The sequence below is a fragment of the Hoplias malabaricus genome, chromosome 10 (genome assembly GCF_029633855.1).
Source record: "Hoplias malabaricus isolate fHopMal1 chromosome 10, fHopMal1.hap1, whole genome shotgun sequence".
Classification (NCBI taxonomy): domain Eukaryota; kingdom Metazoa; phylum Chordata; class Actinopteri; order Characiformes; family Erythrinidae; genus Hoplias; species Hoplias malabaricus.
In genome coordinates, this window is record NC_089809.1 from 4,965,877 (window position 1) to 4,985,637 (window position 19,761).

The 19,761-nt window shown below is 42.2% G+C and overlaps 2 protein-coding genes across 9 annotated transcripts in view; one reads left to right on the forward strand and one right to left on the reverse strand.

Moving 5' to 3' along the window:
- LOC136708184 (glutamate receptor ionotropic, NMDA 2D) overlaps positions 1-19,761 on the forward strand; it is a 191,979-nt gene that overhangs the window by 17,646 nt on the left and 154,572 nt on the right. For 5 of the 8 annotated variants that reach the window (XR_010804328.1, XR_010804333.1, XR_010804329.1 and 2 more), the window contains 2 exons: positions 5,765-5,888; positions 10,535-10,623. The exons of 1 other annotated variant lie outside the window; for it this stretch is intronic. The gene's annotated coding sequence lies outside the window, so the exon portion shown is untranslated. The remainder of the gene's footprint in view (positions 1-5,764; positions 5,889-10,534; positions 10,624-19,761) is intronic. 2 more of the 8 variants (XR_010804331.1, XR_010804332.1) reach the window with 1 other exon arrangement.
- Positions 1,178-18,373, reverse strand: pitpnc1b (phosphatidylinositol transfer protein cytoplasmic 1b). Its single transcript, XM_066682538.1, has 10 exons — positions 17,913-18,373; positions 14,710-14,858; positions 11,364-11,452; positions 10,863-10,870; positions 10,685-10,756; positions 7,668-7,760; positions 7,214-7,369; positions 6,194-6,257; positions 5,386-5,472; positions 1,178-3,671 (listed from the first exon to the last, which is right to left on the reverse strand). Exons 1-10 carry the CDS (start codon positions 17,958-17,960, stop codon positions 3,514-3,516), a joined length of 924 nt encoding a protein of 307 aa, XP_066538635.1. The 5' UTR covers positions 17,961-18,373; the 3' UTR covers positions 1,178-3,513.

The window sequence follows — 19,761 nt, forward strand, 5'->3', positions numbered from 1 at the left end:
TGTATTGCAGATGGTGAGATCTGGTACCGTTGTCCAATTCTTCCCAAAGCTAATGGATTGAGCTCTACCATTCCAGAGAATGCAGTTCCACAGACCAGTGCCACATATGTATCTCTTGTTTGTAGTTGGCTGAAGTTTAACTCGTCTGTATGTTTTTATTCACTGTTTGAATTACCACAGAAACTCATTTGTAACTCAGAGTCATTTAATTTTGTATTAAATTTAGTCGGTTTACTTTCATGCATTTAACCGTCTACTGTATTTCCACCTGCGGTACGGTGACGCAGCAGGTAGTGTCGCAGTCACACAGCTCCAGGGGCTTGGAGGTTGTGGGTTCGATTCCTGCTCCGGGTGACTGTCTGTGAGGAGTGTGGTGTGTTCTCCCTGTGTCTCTGTGTGGGTTTCCTCCGGGTGACTGTCTGTGAGGAGTGTGGTGTGTTCTCCCTGTGTCGATGTGGGTTTCCTCCGGGTGAGTGTCTGTGAGGAGTGTGGTGTGTTCTCCCTGTGTCTGTGTGGGTTTCCTCCGGGTGACTGTCTGTGAGGAGTGTGGTGTGTTCTCCCTGTGTCTGTGTGGGTTTCCTCCAGGTACTCCAGTTTCCTCCCACAGTCCAAAAACACACGTTGGTAGGTGGATTGGCAACTCAAAAGTGTCCATAGGTATGAGTGTGTGAGTGAATGTGTGTGTGTGTGTGTCTGTGTTGCCGTGTGAAGGACTGGCACCCTCTTCAGGGTGTATTCCTGCCTTGTGCCCAATGATTCCAGGTAGACTCACCATGATTCCAGGACCCACCGCGACCCTGAACTGGGTAAGCGGTTACAGATAATGAATGAATGAATGAATGAATAATTTTCCACCTTAATAATCCAAAACATCAAAAGTACCCACCTGTGGAGCAGGGCAATAGAAAAAGCACAAACCGAGATGAGGATGTTGCTAAGTATGGAGTTCTCTATGTTGTCTAAAAAGCTCAAGCTGCCTTTTCACTGCTGTGAGCAGAGGGAGAGTAAGCCTAGCATACTGGACTGAGACAGTTTGTTTTTTGGGTATTTACTGACAATGGGGCTTTGTAAACACAGTAGACCGGTTTCGAGTACACAAAGAGACATGAGAGCTAGCAAATTATGAGGAAACATCGTCTGAATATTATAAAAAAAAGTTTATTATTACAATCGTGAATGTTGCCTTTATTAAGCCTAGTGTTTTAGGGGTTAACAGAGGGAATAAAGCACAAGAATTGAGGAATGTGATATCCAGAATAAGAAGGAGAAGCAGAAGGAGGAGGCTGTTTTGCTGCAATTATTCCTGAGAAACGTTGTAGTTGACAGTGGTAAAAAGAACACACACCTGCTTTTCACTCCATAACTCTCTCTTTTATGCAGCCTTTCTCTGAGGAACTAAGATTTACTCCCTCGTACCTTCCCCAAGCAATTAGGCTCTGAAACATCAAGGTGTCAGAAACTCATTAAAAGCCCTGGAGCCTGCAAAAATCACAGTATTTTCTCCAAATTTCTGCCAGGGTCCACCCAACAGATCAGTTCATCAGTTTATGGGTGTTTACAGTGTGACAGGTTTAAATGACACCTTAATCGCTTTGGTAACACTTGCTATGGATCCAGTATTCTTAATGTTTCATCAATAAAAGCATAAGGCACAATACAATACCTAATGACTGCTGTCATGTTAAATGGTGTTTTATGTTCATTGTACAACAGTACAAATATTGACCGTGCATTTATGTATTATGTACATGCTGGTGCCTGAGCACTATTGAAGGTAGTGAAATGCTGACTTCAAATGTCTGTGAGAACTGAGTACTTTCTTTAAAACAGGTGTGTTGGCTGTGCATTGGTGATAGATTTAGAAAAACACCTACAAGAAACTCTATGACATTCGAGCAAGAAGCTTCTGGGCAGGAAGCTGCTTTCAGTCTTGTCTTAATCATAGAAAAGAAAGCTTTTTACTGCTGTATTTCAGTCAGATTCTTGCATTTTTGTCCCTCATGTAAAACAAATTTTGATAATTGATACAAACTCTTGGTTTATCAGTTAAAACAGTTTTGAGGAACCGTAAATGATGCAAACCACAGGCTTTATGAAAGTGTGTGATAGAGCCCTGAACAAACTCTATGCCTGGTCTCCCCCAATTCCATGATTCTCAAAGCACAACCTGTTATTATTACACACTTCTGAAACACCAATGAAGCTCATCACACTTCAAGGAAGACTTTTTCTACCCAACTGGTAGCTACATTTTTTAAATAATGAGTATATGTGGTAATAAAAAGCCTGATGCAGATGTAACAGATACAGATTAAGCTGTAAAATGTTCCTTTAATCAACAGGTTTTTGCATCAACTGATTTGCTAGCCATTGTTGTGTGCGATTGTTGGACCCCAATCAGCTTTTCATTTGCTCCTGTACAAATTTGATACATTATCCTGACTATAAAAAATTATATTAGCCGTATAAATCATATGCCATGAAGTAAGCCTCGATTTATATATACATATATAAGAAAAAAAGGTTTTCAGTGAATTATTGCACAGTAAAGGTTAGCCTAGCATGTCCCCCTCACAGAATAAATAAAATGGCTCACTACCTCACACTCAATAAGTCAAGGTTGTACACTGAATAGTGTAGTATGGACAAAATGTCCCACAGGTTCTTCACCGGTCGACTAAAACTGTTCAGATGTTCTTCTCTGCTCAACTGAGCTGTGACTAGCTTTCCATGCTAGCTGTCTGTGTTTGTTAGAACAAATGTCAGCAGCTAAGCCAGCGCAAGCTAATGGGAAAATGTCCAAGGACTTTCAGTAGGTCCTCCTACCCAAGGTCTTGTTCATCCTTGCTGATGATCTTAGTTCAGGAATGATTCAGATCATGCTACTACTGCTAATAATGTTAACAGTGAAAGAGAAAGTTCCAGTAGAAGATGTGAATTTAAGTGCATGATTGTGACAGTTGGACTCAAAGTGTAAAAGATTAGCATGGCAGTTGTTGATGATTTCCCTGCTGAAACAAACAGGTCTAAATTGTTCTGAGGTGGTTTATGCTGGTCTGGTGCTAGTTTCGCTAGCATAGTCATGCTAGCTGGCTAACTTTTGCTGGTTTTAATTGTGTTTAACTAAAGTGCAACTCATATGAGCTCAAGTCCCTGAACAACCCAGTTTAACTCCATGGAGGTGCCTAGGTTTAAATCGGGTTTCATACAGATATGTCCAGACCAGTAAATGTCAAAAAGAACGTGAAGAAGAATGATTGGATAAAATGACTAACAGCAACTTTGAGGCAGCTAATGTAAAGAGAAACATGTACAGCAAGCTCTCTCTGGTAATTTCTGGTTTTGGCATCTATAAAACATTGCGCATAACATATTTTTATATCAAACTTAAAGGAGATTATAAACATCCATGAAATAATGGCCTCTGCAAAGAGCCTTTGAAAAGTTAATAAGTGCTGTCCAGTTGAAGTTTAATTTGAGCTGAAGGACTGTGATGGTGGTGGAGCGGTGGGGTCATTCAGGATTTGAGTTTAATCTCTTGGGGCCCTTGAGCGGGTATGAGGAAGGACAGGATGAAGAGTCTGGGATGGACACCGTCTTCAGTCCCATCTTCTTCAGAGATGTCTCGTCTGTGACTGAGATAGAGCGAGAAATCGAGGGACGGATGGAGACTATAGGAAGGGGGGATGAGGGTGAAAATATGGAAAAAAAAGAGAAAATGTTCATGGAAGTTGTAAAATGTGGCTCATAATTTACATTAACTCTTGTATTTTTCTTACATTAGTGACAAACCAGAATTTATATTTTAGTATAAAAATTATACACTGTTACAATCAGTTTGTAAATCAATTAGGATTAAGCATTGATCACTGAAACTTTAAGTGATTGTTTGTTTTTATACCCATTGAAGTTATTTACTTGTTTTCTAGTCTTTGCTATTTCTTTAAAATATTGACGCGAACTTGGAAGTACAGTTTTGTTAAAACAAACACAATTCTAGACCCCTCCCACAACACAAATTGAGGTGATCGGTGATGTCACCAGACTGTACTGCACCTTCTAAAGTGAACTGACATCACCAGAAATTTACTGCTGCACCATTTTATATGAATCGATAATTTGAGAAGTTGGTGAACAGCCTCATTTTTAGCCCCGTTTAACGGGAAATCGCGAACCTGATATCAACCTGCTGTTACCTTCATTGTCAGAATCTTACTGAAATTAACTTATTGGTCACTTTAGTACTTTTGTATGTGTTAAAAAAACTGGTGGAAGTAGTAACAGTGGCAGTGTGAAGTGAGTCGTTGCCTAGCAACCGGATCTAAGCGCAATGATACAGTGACTGTGAAAATAGTGCGCTGTTATCACAAACATAGCTGGAGCCAGCTATTGTATATCATTCTGTTGAGGGAGCTGCAAATGCACTGCTCTGTGTAGCGCCAGTGCTCCAGGAGGAGACGCTGCCAGACAGTTTTAATCATTATCTCAACAAGGTGGCCGTTGCTGACCACCCTGTGACTGCTGTCAGAGAAATCATTAGCAGTGTTCACTGTTACACTTTCACTATCAGAGGGCACACTTGCGCGTGCGTGCACACACACACACGTGTCATTAGCATAGCACAGCGTGGGAGGATGATTTATGCAGTGTGTGTGAGGGAAGCTGCATCACACACTTTATCACAGCAACTGTCACACAATAATCACACCATTCACATACTCCACTTTGTTCTCTTAACGGTGCAATTCGTTATTTTTACCATCAGAATGTAGCAAACAAAATTTATACATTTGACTGTTTATTATATTTTTTACATCTATCAAATGCAACTCACATGAGATGACGGGAAAAATAATTTCCGAAGTCCCTGAAATTAATGTATTTATGCTTCATAGAGCGGGTCCCTGACATGAGGACAGACATGTTGAAATATTAAAGGTAAAAAAAAAGCTTAGTGCAGATTCTATTACATCCAGGCCACAAGGGGCCAGTGTAACATCTGTTTAAGTTGTTTTATACAAGAAAATTGGAACATTGCTGTGAGAATCTGATGGCAGCCATGTGAGAATGTGATGTTGGATGATTCCAATTTATCCCATAAAACTGGACGTATACAAACCTCTTTCCAAACCACTAGCTATTCATTGTCCTGTTTTGTCTGACTCCAGCTCCTGTTTTCCACTTCCCCATTGTCCTCCCTCCAACTGTATCCTTTACTGAAAATCTGTCTCCTTTTCCTTTATCCTCCCTTCATCCCCCTCTCTGTCATTGCTACTCTCAATCATCTTTTACTCTTTTCCCCCTGGCCCTCCACCTCCCCCTCCTCCCGGCCACCACCCCCCACCCCCAACCCCTCCCGCTGGCCTCATCTCTTTGAGACGTTACCTGAGTCAGTTCTGTCGCACTTCAGCTTGTCATTGGTCTCCTGCTGCAGCTTCCTCTCAAAGTCCCTCACTTCCTCCAGACTCATGCCTGACACACACACACACACACACACACACACATATACATATATACATGAACACAGAAAACAACAGAGATTTGAATGTATTTCATGCAAATTTGTGCAATGGCAAAACACATTGCAAAAATAGTGATGGCTGAATACTGAATAATAAACACGTAATGGATGTCTAGAAGCTTTTGGCCAAACAGTGAATTCTGAATGCATTTAGGAAACAATATGGCCCAATGTTTCTAGACACCTACTCATCCAGCATTTCTTCTAAAAAATAAAATTGATTTTGTTCTCCCTTTTCTGCAGAATTATTTGTACTCTTCTGGGAAAGCTTGGAACACTGCTGTGAGGATCTAATTGCAGTCATGAGTGCAGAATGATTAGGATGACTAGTTGGATGATTAGTTCTGGATTGAAACTCGTCCCAAAGGTACAGTTCCACTGCTCTGCAGCCCAATGCTGGGGGGGGGGGCTTTATACCCTTCTAGCCCACGCTTGGCACTGAGCATCCCATTTCAATTAAGTACATCCATAGCTTTATTATTTTTATCTCCATGCACCCCAGACCTTATTATGCAAGTCACGATGCATGTCTAACACCTGAGGAGAACTGTAATATCACACTGTGTGTAGTGGCTGAGCCTCATCTGCACTGAGTTTTCATACTTCAGATTTATACCATCCACTAAAATCATTGTAGTTTAATAATGATACATTATAAAGCTTCATACTGACCATGCCACTCATCTATCCATGCCACGGCCTGCCGGTGTCCCACCAAGAGGATGTCCCGAATATTCTGTGGAGAACATCGAATGAGAACACACTTTATTGCAAAATGTTTGTAGACACTTTTAATAATGAGAGATTTTTTGGATTTCCTGAACATCCCATTAATGCCCTTCATTTCAGAAGAAACACGTAGTTTAAAAAAAAAGTGTTGTGAAATTCTGGTTCAGAAGCAAACAATGACTAGAAAATGTGGACACCACTTCAGAGAACTCTTGACGTGACTTGTGGTGGTGCAATGTCATCCAGATGGATTATGGGTAATGTAGTGTAGTGGGTGGTGGTTGAAATTGTTTTGTTTAGCACAGACAGCAATTTTAGAAAACACCATTAATTTTGGTCAATTTTGAGAAATCCAGCTTTGATCCAGAATCCCACATATGGGCATGACGACATAGGAATGACAGAACAGTACTCACACACCCTCAGTGGTCTGTTACTGTAATGCAACTTTATCCATGTGGACTGTGGGTAGTGGTGTACAGCTGGTGTAAACCTCTGGCTTAGAACGGTTTCTTTTGTTATTGATTTATTTCTCCAAAGGTGCCATTCATTTTCCGTAGAGAACCCCAGCCTAGACCCAGAACTCCAAATATGGGCATGACTAAATGGACATGGCTAAAGAAATCTATTGCTGTAACTAAAGATAATGTAATGTTATCCAGGTTAATTGTGTAATGTTGCATAGTGGGTAGTGGTGTGTAAAACAAGTGGAACACAGTGATTTGAAATGGCAACAAGGGCATTCCATATTTGTCACTGAGAAATACAGCTTAGAAATTCAGAAAATGGGCATGGCTGCAGAATGAGGACAACTTCAGAGGTTTATTGCTGTGACTGATCCAGGTAGATTTCTGTTGTAGAGATATACAGCTCAGACCCTGTATTTCTTATATGGGCATGAATACCTGGTCATACCTGGTAACTGAAGAACTATCCTTGTGGATTGTGGTTGGGGTGGTGTACCTTATGGATGAATTCTTCAGTCCGACCCTGGAAGCCATAGACCTCGAAACTGCACTGGACTCTCTTGTACGAGCACATGATAGGCCTGGTGCTGTTCCTCCAGCCATCCACCAGGGGGCCCCGGCCTGTCCTCTTCGACTCCCAGCTGCTCAGGTCCTGCAGGGTTAAACACCAACGTATTACCTGCTGCGTGTGCACAACACACCGAGAGTGAAAGAGATTACATTCTGTGCTGGGAGTGCATCTCTGTGAGATTGTGATCCTGCTGATAGTACATTTCTGCCTAATCGTGTGTGTGTGTGTGTGTGTGTGTGTTTGTGTGTGTGTGTCGTTTACTACCTCATTTGAGTGTTTGCCCTTTAGATCTGTTCCCCGCCTTGCCTCAGAAGCAGCAGGACTTTCTCAGGAGATTATAACAGATTCTACTGATATATATATGTGTGTGTGTGTGCACCTCTGTTTTTTTGTAGTGTTTTTCAGGAATCGGATCACTCAGAATGTCCAAGAAGCAGACACTGTCTCTGGGAGTGGGGACGTCTCCAAACACCTGCATACAAAAACAATCCACAGCAGAACATCACTTAAAGAAAAGTTGGGCTCGGTGTTTATACAGATTTGTAGTTTCCATCTCTTAAACTGGCAGCAAACAACAACAAAACCACCAAAGGCATTTTAAGTAAACTTAAATATTAAAAGTAATTATAGAAATAAAGTAAAAACGATAAATAAAGTACAGCTGAACGAGATGAAAATTCCAATCGTGTTGTAGTCACTGAATGAACTAGTTAATGAAGAGTTAAACAGAGTGGGCCATGTTTAAAACCGGTGTAGCATTGAATTTCCCTAACATCTAGTTCAATAGGGATCAGTGCAGTGAATATTTACTTATATAAATAATCTTTTAAAATGAACTGACAACCCATTTCCCCCAACATGGAACTGGTTCGGTTCCTGTTTGTGAATCTTATTTGGAACCGATTGGTGTGTTTCCACCAAAATGTATTGGTTCCCGATCCAGAAAATTTGTTTTTGGAACAAAAAACGTATTAGGTTCTTCAGTGTGAACTGTGACTGAATCTGTGGGTGTAACGAGCTAAAGAAGCTCCAGAAAGAGCACAGAGCCTACAACGAAATTCAAATGTAGTTTTCCACAGAGTGGAGCTGGACTGGCCATTTTCAGTGTGTTATATTGCCCTTTGTGGTACTCTGGGTAAAACACCAGAGAACCAAATTTGTGCTCTGTACTTTTTCATTTTGAAACGGCAAAAAAAGGATAACAGGATATTACCTGTTACTCAGTTTCTAATTTGGAAAAAAAACAGGGAAATAAAAACAGAAAAGTGCTCTGTCTGTGAGTCTTCTGGGGCTGTGGTCAGGGTGATTCAAGGTTGTCTACTTCTCACTCTTCATAAGCTCAGCAGAATGACTCTGGAAGAATTGTGTGTCGCTATGATCTGATTCCACTGTAAACAGGATAAAACACGACTGTGCCTTGATATTGTTTATCTCTGGCTCCGGCGCTGAATTCACTCACAGCGACGCTGGAACCCAGCAACACTCCCCCCCTGACGATCTACGTTTGGTTCTGATCAAAAATGGTGGTAATGGGGGCCAGTGTGATGTTTTAACATCAAATATAATGAAAATGTTGTTAGATAGCTCAACACACTTGGAGGAGAACTTTAAACGTTCAGATCCGCTAGTTAACAATCGCTAGCGTTGTTCTCGTGATAAGCTGAGAGGAAGGGTAAATAAGTTTTGGATTCATACAGGGGGTCCTTGACTTACGACGTTGATCCGTTCCTACGCTGCGTCGTAAATCGATTTTCGGTGTAAGTCGGAACATACTGTACGTAAATAACATACTGTAAGCACTTATCCTATCCTAACACCTATCCTCCTCGGTACTGATGCAAAACCGAAGTCGAAACAAGGCTTTATACAGTAAATGGGAGATGTGTCGTAACCACGAAACATCGTAACTCGGGACTGACGTAACCCGAGGACCTCCTGTATATCTCTCCCCCATTCAAAGCGATATAAGCTTAGTCTTATATGACTGGAAATCAATGCCCCACAAATTAGCATTGTGCTAACACCACGTTTCCCAAAGATATCTATAAACTTCATCTAAAGTACATCAGCATATCTGCCCTCCACAGTTCAAGACGAGTGATCATTTATTTATGCAAGCTCTCTGCACAATGCTAATTGCTAAAGAGCTTCCACTGTTTGAAGCTACATCACAAGCTCCGGTGCAAAACAAAAGAATCCAGTCGCAGACGCAAAAACACGTCTCGGTTGGTTGAATACTTAAAGTACGGGTGTGTAAAGCACGCACTGTGGAAGTCTGGGGGATATTTGCTTCTCTGAGCAGTGCACGATTTGCAAAACAAAGAGCAAACCCAAATCCACAGACGCATCACATGACGAACAGCGAAGAGACACAAGCTCAAGAACGGTGGCAATAAAATACTAATGTGAATAATCTCAGGTTATCATTGTTGTGTTGCAAGACAATCAGTTTACAGTCTATGAATTTTTAAAATACAATTAGTAAAGGTGGAAATGTTTACGTGTTAATAAAGTGAATAAACATCATAAATGATTAATGGCATTAATTTTTTAAAGCCGTGAGCATTTCGCTGTGTGTGTGTGTGTGTGTGTCATATTTATATATGAAATCTACACTCAGTGACAATATGATCTCTTTGTCCCTCTCTGTCCCTCCCTCTTTTCTCCCTCTTCCTTATTTCAGTGGTGGTTTTTGCTGGTTGCATGGACTCACAGTTTTGTTTGTGTTTTATTCTTTGTGTGTGTGGGTATGTGGGTGTGCGTCAACAGGCCAAGACTTGTTCATGGTCTGATCTGAATGCCTTTAATGAGAGAGGGCATCACTGACAGAACCCAAACAAACCTCAAAACACACACACCTCAGTCCAAATGACTTCACACTCTACATACCAGCCTCTCTCTCTCTCTCTCTCTGTCTCTCTCTGTCTCTCTCTGTCTGCCCCTCTCTCTCTCTCTCTCTGTCTGTCTGTCTCTCTCTGTCTGTCTGTCTCTCTCTCTCTCTCTCTCTCTCTCTCTCTCTCTCTCTCTCTCTCTCTGTGTGTCTGTCTGTCTGTCTGCCTCTCTCTCTCTCTCTGTCTGTCTGCCTCTCTCTCTCTCTCTCTCTCTCTCTCTCTGTCTCTCTCTCTGTGTGTGTGTATCTCATGATCCAACTAAACCTACATATGCTTTATGTTTGCAGACACCTGTTCATTCAGCATTTCTTAAATGAAGTGTATTAACTGGGAGTTTCTTTTACTGCATTAACAGCTTGTACTTGTGAGGATTTGATTGCATTCAGCCACATTCCAATGGTTAGAAGGACGATGAGGGCACAGCGTGCAGAAGCATATGCAACAGTAAGAGGAATAAAACTAACACACACACACACACACACACACACACACACACACTACTCACGTTCTCGCTGCTGCCGTTATCGTTCTGGAAATGTGTCTCTATTTTGACGAGGAGCTTCGGAAGGAAAGAACACTGGAGAGAGGGAGCGAGGGGGAGGGAGAGAGACAGAGTAGTGTATGTTAGGATGTTTAGAGAATGAAGACTATCAGAGTCAGGATTGATATATCTGGATACTTACTGTATACTCTGCAGGAAGCAAATAACAATAGACGAATGCAGGGTGTGACAGGAAGGAGGTCAGGAAAGAGAAAAAAAGGGAGGGAGCACAATATGGTTAGGAAGATAAAATACCATATTTAAAATGATACAATTGAAACATGAGACATATATCGACTTATGTAACATTTAGGGGCATAACATTCAGGTCAATGTTGATATGTATTTCTGGTCTGAATAAACTTCTCAGGCAGATTGGATATTTCTCTCCTCTGACACAGAGGTATGTCATGTGACTGACCAAATCATTTGGACACTTCCTCATGCAGTGTTTCTTTTGAAATAGTTTTCTTCTTGGGTAAACAGGTCTGACACTTGAACTCATTATAAAGGAACTGGATGGGACTCTATGAACCCAGATAACACACAGCTTTATATCCCTCTGGTGGACTCTTGGCATTGAGCACGGTGACCTCAGACTGCTGTGTGTACGTTTGAAATGTGTGGATGTAGCTGAACTGACCTGTAATGGTGTACGGATAAAAATTCCAGGCTTTTTCCGTCACATAGAAGATCATAGGAACAAACTTCTGTATCCATGAGGGCAACTTACTACAGATTCAGAGAAAGAAATCGTGTTAGGGCTCCTGATAAGTCAATATTATCCCACTGAGGCTGAGAGAGGGTTGTGTAAAATAAGGTGTGGTATCACTGAGCGTGTGCTGAGAAAATAGATACTGCAACATTTAAAAGTAGGGGGCATTACAACATATCGTTGCACAATAACGAGCTGTTTTTAATGCAGTGTTATTGAGAAGTATTGAGAGTGCATTAAATATTACCCAGAGTACTTTCATTTGTGTTTTAATCACAAGTCTTTCAGTGTCTTAACTCGGACACAACTGGCATCTGTTATTACACACTTTAGTAACTAACTAGCTGCTTATTATTGCTTTATAAATCAGTATTTATGAAGCATTTTTCCACAGCACTGTACAGCATTATTTATCAAATACACACCATAAAACTTCATGATACACATTAGACGCAGCATGAAAGATAGAAGATAGGGAGAGATAGAAGGAGAGACGGGGAGAGAAGGAAGGTGGGGGGGGGGTAGAGAGAGAGAGAGCGAGAGATGCACTTTGTACTGTACGATAAGACAGTAAAAATAGCTAGCTTTAGATTTACAACCACATGAAAAGAGTGATGGATGGATAGATGAATGAACTGATGGGATGGACACAAGAACAAAGAGGGGGAAAAAAGAGCTATAGATCAGTAGCGGATTGCTCATGTCTGACATTCTCGCTCTCCTCTTCTTCTCTCTCAGTTCTCTCTTACTGTATTTCTCTCTTCGTACTGAATCTCTCTCTCACCTGTCTTTCTCTGGTCTTTATCTGTCCCTTCTCTCTTTCTCTCTCTCTCTCTCTCTCTCTCTCTCTCTCTCTCTCTTACTTTCTCTCTCTCTCTCTTTTTCTTTCTCTCTCACCTGTATTTATCTATCCCTTCTCTGTATCTCTTTCCACTTTCTTTGGTCTTTATCTGTCCCTCCTCTCTCTCTCTTTCTCTCTCACCTGTATTTATCTATCCCTTCTCTGTATCTGTTTCCTCTCTCTCTCTCTCTCTCTCTCTCTCTCACCTGTATTTATCTATCCCTTCTCTGTATCTCTTTCCTCTTTCTTTGGTCTTTATCTGTCCCTCCTCTCTCTCACCTATATTTATCAATCCTTTCTCTGTATCTCTCTCTCTCTTTCTCTCTCTCTCTGTCTCTCTCTCTCTCTCTCTCTCTCTCTCGTCCCAGTGTCAGAGTTTGATTTGGACAGCTCTGGTGCATTGCAGTGAGTTTCAGGAGAATTAACAGATTATTTATTTATTAAAACATTTTTTATCCATTAAAAACCTAATGTGTTGCTCTTGTAGCATTCACTAAGACAGTAATGACTGAAGAAATTAGTTCTACTGCTGACTGTACGGACATTTATGGTTCATCACACTCCTTTTATGACTGTCTGTTGTGTGTGTGTGTGTGTGTGTGTGTGTGTGTGTGCGCTAGTTGATTTGAACATAGCCCTGAACAGTAGAAGCTCAGCCAATCCACATGAGAGTAGGGTAACACTATTTGTCCAAGTATTTCTGGACACATGTATTTGTGCAACTATTGAATTGTGTTACAATAAGGTCCTCTCTTTGTGAATGAGCTGGAGTGCCTGAACTAGCCGTCCAACATCAGGACTGGACATAACTAATGTGGGCGCAACATTTGGATATGTGTAATATAGCTATCAAAAGAGTAAAAGCTGTTACTGCAGCAGAGGGCCACAGCAAATTCACCAGTGTTAAATCAACACTATTAGTGTTAACACTGAGAGTGTTAAATTATTACACTAAAAGTGTTCATTTAACACTGGTGAATTTGCTGTGGAGGGAAAAAATCCCATTAATATCCTTCATTTTGGATAGAGGCGTCCCAAAACTTTTGGCCATGTGGTGTATATATTTTTGCACAGAATATTCAAGCACATCTCTGCTCTAGTTTACTCCGGCACGTCATATTTAAGTTTAGAAGGAAATCAGTGAGAGGGAAGTGTGTGTGTGTGTGTGTGTGTGTGTGTGTGTGTGTGTGTAGGCAGCTGTGGATCACACACCAATTAAAGGCTCTGAAGGCGAGTAATTACGGTCTTGAGGACTTTAGCACAAGGCTCCATCATCAGCCTTCATCAGCTACCTGACAGACTGACGGAGGAGAGGAAGGAGTGGTAATGAAGGAGTGAAGGAGGTGACGGAGGACGGAAAGTAAACTTTGGCCGGCGTGTCTTCAGAGTGCCAAATATAGCATACGCCTTATGTCCAAACATTTATGGACAACTGCACATCTAACTGGCAATACAAGTATTTATTAGGGAGGGTTTGATGACAGCCTCACACACTCATCCGCAAGATACTGGCTGGATCCAGTGTTTATATGGTTCCCTCAACCATTCTCCCACATCATCTTTGTAAAGAGAGCTCTGTTCGTCTATCAGTCAGTCGAGAGGAGCTCAGGCAACATCCTAAATAGCCCCATACTCCCTACATAGTGCACGCATGGTGCAGCAGGTAGTGTCACAGTCACACAGTTCCAGGGACCTGGAGGTTGTGGGTTCGAATCCCACTCCGGGTGACTGTCTGTGAGGAGTGTGGTGTGTTCCCCCTGTGTCTGCGTGGGTTTCCTCCGGGTGACTGTCTGTGAGGAGTGTGGTGTGTTCTCCCTGTGTCTGCGTGGGTTTCCTCCGGGTGACTGTCTGTGAGGAGTGTGGTGTGTTCTCCCTGTGTCTGCGTGGGTGTCCTCCGGGTGACTGTCTGTGAGGAGTGTGGTGTGTTCTCCCTGTGTCTGCGTGGGTTTCCTCCGGGTGACTGTCTGTGAGGAGTGTGGTGTGTTCTCCCTGTGTCTGCGTGGGTTTCCTCCGGGTGACTGTCTGTGAGGAGTGTGGTGTGTTCTCTCTGTGTCTGCGTGGGTTTCCTCCGGGTGACTGTCTGTGAGGAGTGTGGTGTGTTCTCTCTGTGTCTGCGTGGGTTTCCTCCGGGTGGGTTTTCGCCTTATTACACTACACAATGTGATTCTTTACCCCCATGACCCAAAGAGGTGGGGATTCTGTGCCTCTGTGTTGTGAGACTCTCTCCAGCGCAGAAAGAAGAGCTGTGTATAAATAAATTCACCATTCCCCTCTGTATACATTAGAGCTGTGGCACCCACATCAAGTGAAATCACATGGATACCTCTGGGACAAGCTGGAGTGGCATTTAGAAAATAGAAATAGAACTAATTGAATTAGCAAGTGTTCACAAATATTTGCCCATTCATGTTTTGTGATGAAGGAACCACTCACCTGTTGAGGTAAATGCGTTTCTCTGTGACTTGGCCAGGTCCGTATTGAGGGTGTGTGTCCGGTTCGTTTCGGACCACCTCCACCCCTTCACCACCACTGCTCTGCTCAAGACTGTGCTTACTGATCATATACAACTGTCCGATCTGGTACTGAAAGAGTGATAGAGTGAGAGGGCGAGGGCTGGTTAAATACATGTAAAATTTTCTTTCTGTAACAGCTTATCCTGTTCAGGGTTCCAGTGGATGTTCCGTGTTCCGGCACAAGGAAGGAACACCCCCTATACCAGGCTTTAAAAAAATATGACTGACATATTAATACAAAATTGTCATAACTATGGTCAACGTGACTATTTTCCTCTTAAGAATTTGTCTGTGTTGCTGTGCCTTTAAGTTTGATATGTAAATGCCCTCTGTTCTGACTGGCTGCCCTGTATTGTGTCTCCAAATGTACAGTAACGACAAACCTCATCACTTAAGTCTGAAAAGGCGGGGCTTAGTGGCTGTCGGCAAGGATGTGTGACGTGTAAAAGTTGATGTGGATGCGTGAAGATTTGCAGAATTGTGACTTCGCAACCCTGATAACCTCACCCTTTTAGCACAGGTTGGTTTTCAATTATGAATATGGACCCTTTAATGCTCTCATGGGCGGCATGGTGGCGCAGCAGGTAGTGTCGCAGTCACACAGCTCCAGGGACCTGGAGGTCTCGACTGTCTGTGAGGAGTGTGGTGTGTTCTCCCTGTGTCTGCGTGGGTTTCCTCCGGGTGACTGTCTGTGAGGAGTGTGGTGTGTTCTCCCTGTGTCTGCGTGGGTTTCCTCTGGGTGACTGTCTGTGAGGAGTGCGGTGTGTTCTCCCTGTGTCTGCGTGGGTTTCCTCCGGGTGACTGTCTGTGAGGAGTGTGGTGTGTTCTCCCTGTGTCTACGTGGGTTTCCTCCGGGTGACTGTCTGTGAGGAGTGTGGTGTGTTCTCCCTGTGTCTGCGTGGGTTTCCTTCGGGTGACTGTCTGTGAGGAGTGTGGTGTGTTCTCCCTGTGTCTGCGTGGCCCAATGATTCCAGGTAGGCTCTGGACCCACCGCGACCCTGAATTGGATAAGCGTTTACAGATAATGAATGAATGAATGAATAATACTCTCGTGTTTTTACAGTCATTTTCAGGTTGCCATGTTTGAAAGTGTGTAATCTCTCTGCTTGTGTTTGACCTCTCTTTTGACATGAATTCCTCCAAACATAAATCATTCAGGCTCTAGTGGTCTCCTCACATTCCGTCCCTTTTGTCGCCTCGTCCCGTGTGTTTTCCTTCTCCCAGTTCTAGATCGGACGCTGATGAACTGCAAGCAAAGTGTGACAAATCCTCCACTATGTGTGATGTATTACTGGACTGTTTGCCTTGAGCGCAGCATTTAAAAAACAGTCGTTAATCATCCTACCCTCATCAGCCTGCGCCAACACCGACTATGACACCATGCTCATGACGTTCATTACAAACGTCTCACCACACATCAGCTTCACGGGAGACGCACCACACTTTTATAGGAACATATTGTATCCATATTCCACAAGTGAACACAGTCACGCTTTGGTCAAAACGCCACAAAGATCCGCTCACAATAATGATTCGCTCGATGTTCACCCCGACCCCAGCAGGAGAGGAGTGAGGAGCAAAAAATCTGGTTTTTAGTTTCACTTGGTTCTCCTTCTTCTCCATTCAGGTTTTTTTTCCGCTATGATTGGCAAGATTCAGAAGAGGGAGCAGGACAACACTAAAGAGCCTGCACTCAACAAAAACAACTCGTTTTCTGATTAGGCAGCCCACAAAAAACTGACTGGGGATTGATAAGAGCTCCAGGCCCCCAAAATGATGTGCACATTCACTGAATATGTGGTTTTGTTTAAAGGAACACTAGGTAATATTTTGGTTTTATGCTCATGGGTCTCCCCCTAGTATAATACATTTTTATAGCACTGTACTGAAATAAATGGAGGCGGTGGGGGGTACTGTTCCTTTAAATTAAGACACAGCCCCTCTATTTATTGAGATATGGTGAGGTCATATGTTGAAAGAAATCACAGAAAACCAAGCAAACTCGACACAATTAAACATAGCTTTGCCCCCTCCATGAGCTACCCTGGTAAGATTAAATCTTATTCTGTACACAACATTTTTAACTCCCCAGGCTCCGTCGGTACTAAACTAAACAGCAGTAATGTTTGGAAACTGTAAACCTGAATGATAAAATATGATTCCACCAAGCCCTAATCCCAATAAAAGCCTGCGGTGAGTAGTGTTTTCTTTGGAACTCCCCTCCATAGTCTCCTGACAGGTTAACCGGTCAGACTAGTTTTGGGGAATAGCGAGACAAATGAAGCCAAGTACGTACACACACACACACACACATATTAGCATACTCACATGCACATAAACTGTGGACATTGGCAGTAATCTGAGGCTATTCTGGCACCACACACTTCTCTGGTTTAAAGTTTTACTCTGGATTATGTGTACATGGTCAAAGGCTAATCCGCTTCACACAGTGTGGTCAGGTTCAAGCGCTAAAGTTCACCTTAAATTAGCCTAGAGTGCAAAAAATTCACTGACTAATCAAATAACTGCAGGTTTTCCCGTGTTAACAAAGCAGAAAAGTCTTCATCTAAACCACCAAAACGATCACAAACTATTTTAAAGCAAGGGATTAGGTATATTTCACATTTTATTCTATAAAGCTCATTGACGAAAATTATGGACTGCTCCTTTAAATGAGAAAACTGATCGCATTATTGTAAACAAGTGTGAAATGCCCAGTTCCAGGGTCTTTCTACAATGACGGTGAATGGAACCAGACGTCCACTTTAAAAAGCTCCCCACAGAATGTCCTTAAGTGATTTTTGTTCCTACTCCCTGCGTTTCCCATCATCACCCTTCCATACGAAGCCCGTTAGCTGAGTTCTCTCTGTGTTGTAGACGTGGAGATGTCTGCCTCCATTCAGCATCACTGTAAAAACATCTGAGTCTGTACAATGAGTCTCTGAATGAGTTTGTTTGCCTCTCAGCTGCTAAATTATGCAGAAATTCTGGAAATATTGGAGGAATTCCCCTATGTAGTCGGCCCAGCGCTGATTAAACACACTTATTACCACCATAAGCTGCTTTAAACACGCTCCTCAGGTGGCCAAAGAAATTTACAGAATAAAACATAACAGAGCTTACCTCCTCCACAGTGAGTGGCATGCAGATCCTGTATTCTTTCATCAACATGGTGAGGTCTCTCTGTCACTCTCTTTCTCCTGCAATCTATCTGTACACTTTAACTGCCATGTTTATCTACTTTTTGTCAGCCTCAGGAAAAAATACACCTACTTTCTCACTCCTCTCTCTTTTCTGTTTCCAGTCGTTCCTTGTTTTCTCCTAAATCTCCTATTGCCCTCTCTTCTTTTTTCCTCTTACCCTCTCTCTCGCTCTCTCTACCACTCTACTGTACTCTCAGGCTTCTCTCTCTTCTCCTTATATTTATATATATATATATATCCCTCTTTGCGTTCACTCCCGATTCTCCTTTCAATATCTCTCTTCTCTCACTTTCTACACTTTCTCTCATTAAACCCTTGCACACTTCGTCCTGCAAATCTCTTTCCGTCTTCTGTTCCTGTCATTTACCGGCAGTTGTCTTGCATCACCAAGCTGAGTAATGAAACCCTTCTCCTATTCTTTCTTTATATTCCCTCTTAGTGGGCGTCTCTCTTTCAGTTTCTCTCTCTCTCAGGCATTTGTTTACTATGTGAAACTTGACCCACTCTTTGGCCCTGCCCACTTCTCCTTCCAGGCTTCTTTCGCTTCCCTCAAAATTCTTCTCCTTCTTTAAGCTTCTCTCTCTCTTTTTCTTTCTCTCTGTCTCTCTTCTGTCTCTTTCTCTCTCTCTTCTGTCTCTCTCTCTCTCTCTCTCTCTCTAACTGCTAAGCATAACCTTAAAAATGCCAAATACCTTATATATTTATTTACAGAGCAACGACCAAATATTTAGAGAATAAAGTCATTTTTTATTCATAAAACCCCCAAAAAGTTGGATATTTTTGACAATTGAGTCACAGTTACTATTTTGTTCTTGGTATAAAATGTACAATTTTTAAATATTGCCACTCGTTTCTTATAATGTTATGATTTATTCTACACTTTTTCCTAAAGTGTTCTCAAAATGCTATGGACTTTATCTCTGCACCCCTCCTTCCCTCCCTCCATTTTCTGTCGCACCTGAGATACTGTTTCCCACTAGTAACCTTCCACCTCTCTCTCTCTTTTCTCTCTCAGACCCATGCTCTCTCGCCCCCTCCTCCAGCTTAATCACTATCAAGATTGTGATTGTGCTCGTTCAAGTGAGAATATAAAGCTGTGTTCTCTAAGCTCAAACGTTTTTGAGTGGAATTTAGGTCACCAGAGCTACCTGCAGACAGTGTGTGTGTGTGTGTCTGGACTTGCCCAGTGCCAGAGGAACATTACTTACAAGCTCTTGCTGGAGCCCAGGCCACTGGGGAGGCTAAAGGAACCATGCTAACACGGCTAACCACTGTGACTGTTGCAGCTAGGCATTTGCTTTGGGACACAAATGTCAAAACTCTGTCATAAATACAGAAAAAATCCAGAACATTAGCTCATTCTTCAATGAATTTAAATTTTTGTATCGCTATGGCATTTTTTAAAAATCATTGGTGCCTAAGTTTCAGGTTAATTTATATGGGTCAAGTGCTTTCAAAGTAAAATATAAAATATATAAAATAGTAGAAGAAAAATATAAAACACACTTAAAGTTTCTTTACACAATTTGTATCCAACACACTTTTTGTCAGATTCAGATATTTTTGTCTCACTGTTAGCTAGCTCATTGCTCTTTGTACAACGAAAGAAAGTCCAGTGTTCGTATGCAGCCCTGGCTCGGCTAATGGGAAACAATCAAATCAGATCGGAACGAAGACCAAAACACCACTCCTGCCAATCAGCAGCTGGTGCATATGGTGAAAAGAGAGATTCAAGCTCTGGATCTCACCAGTTTTGATGCTATGTCTCT

Coding starts and splice junctions, on each gene's coding strand:
- pitpnc1b (XM_066682538.1), bottom strand. CDS start 17,960: ATGTTGATGAAAGAATACAGGATCTGCATGCCACTCACTGTGGAGGAG. Junction 11,453..14,709: donor AAACGCATTTACCTCAACAG/GTGAGTGGTTCC, acceptor CTGAATCTGTAG/TAAGTTGCCCTCATGGATAC. Junction 5,473..6,193: donor ATGGATAGATGAGTGGCATG/GTCAGTATGAAG, acceptor TGTGTGTGTCAG/GCATGAGTCTGGAGGAAGTG.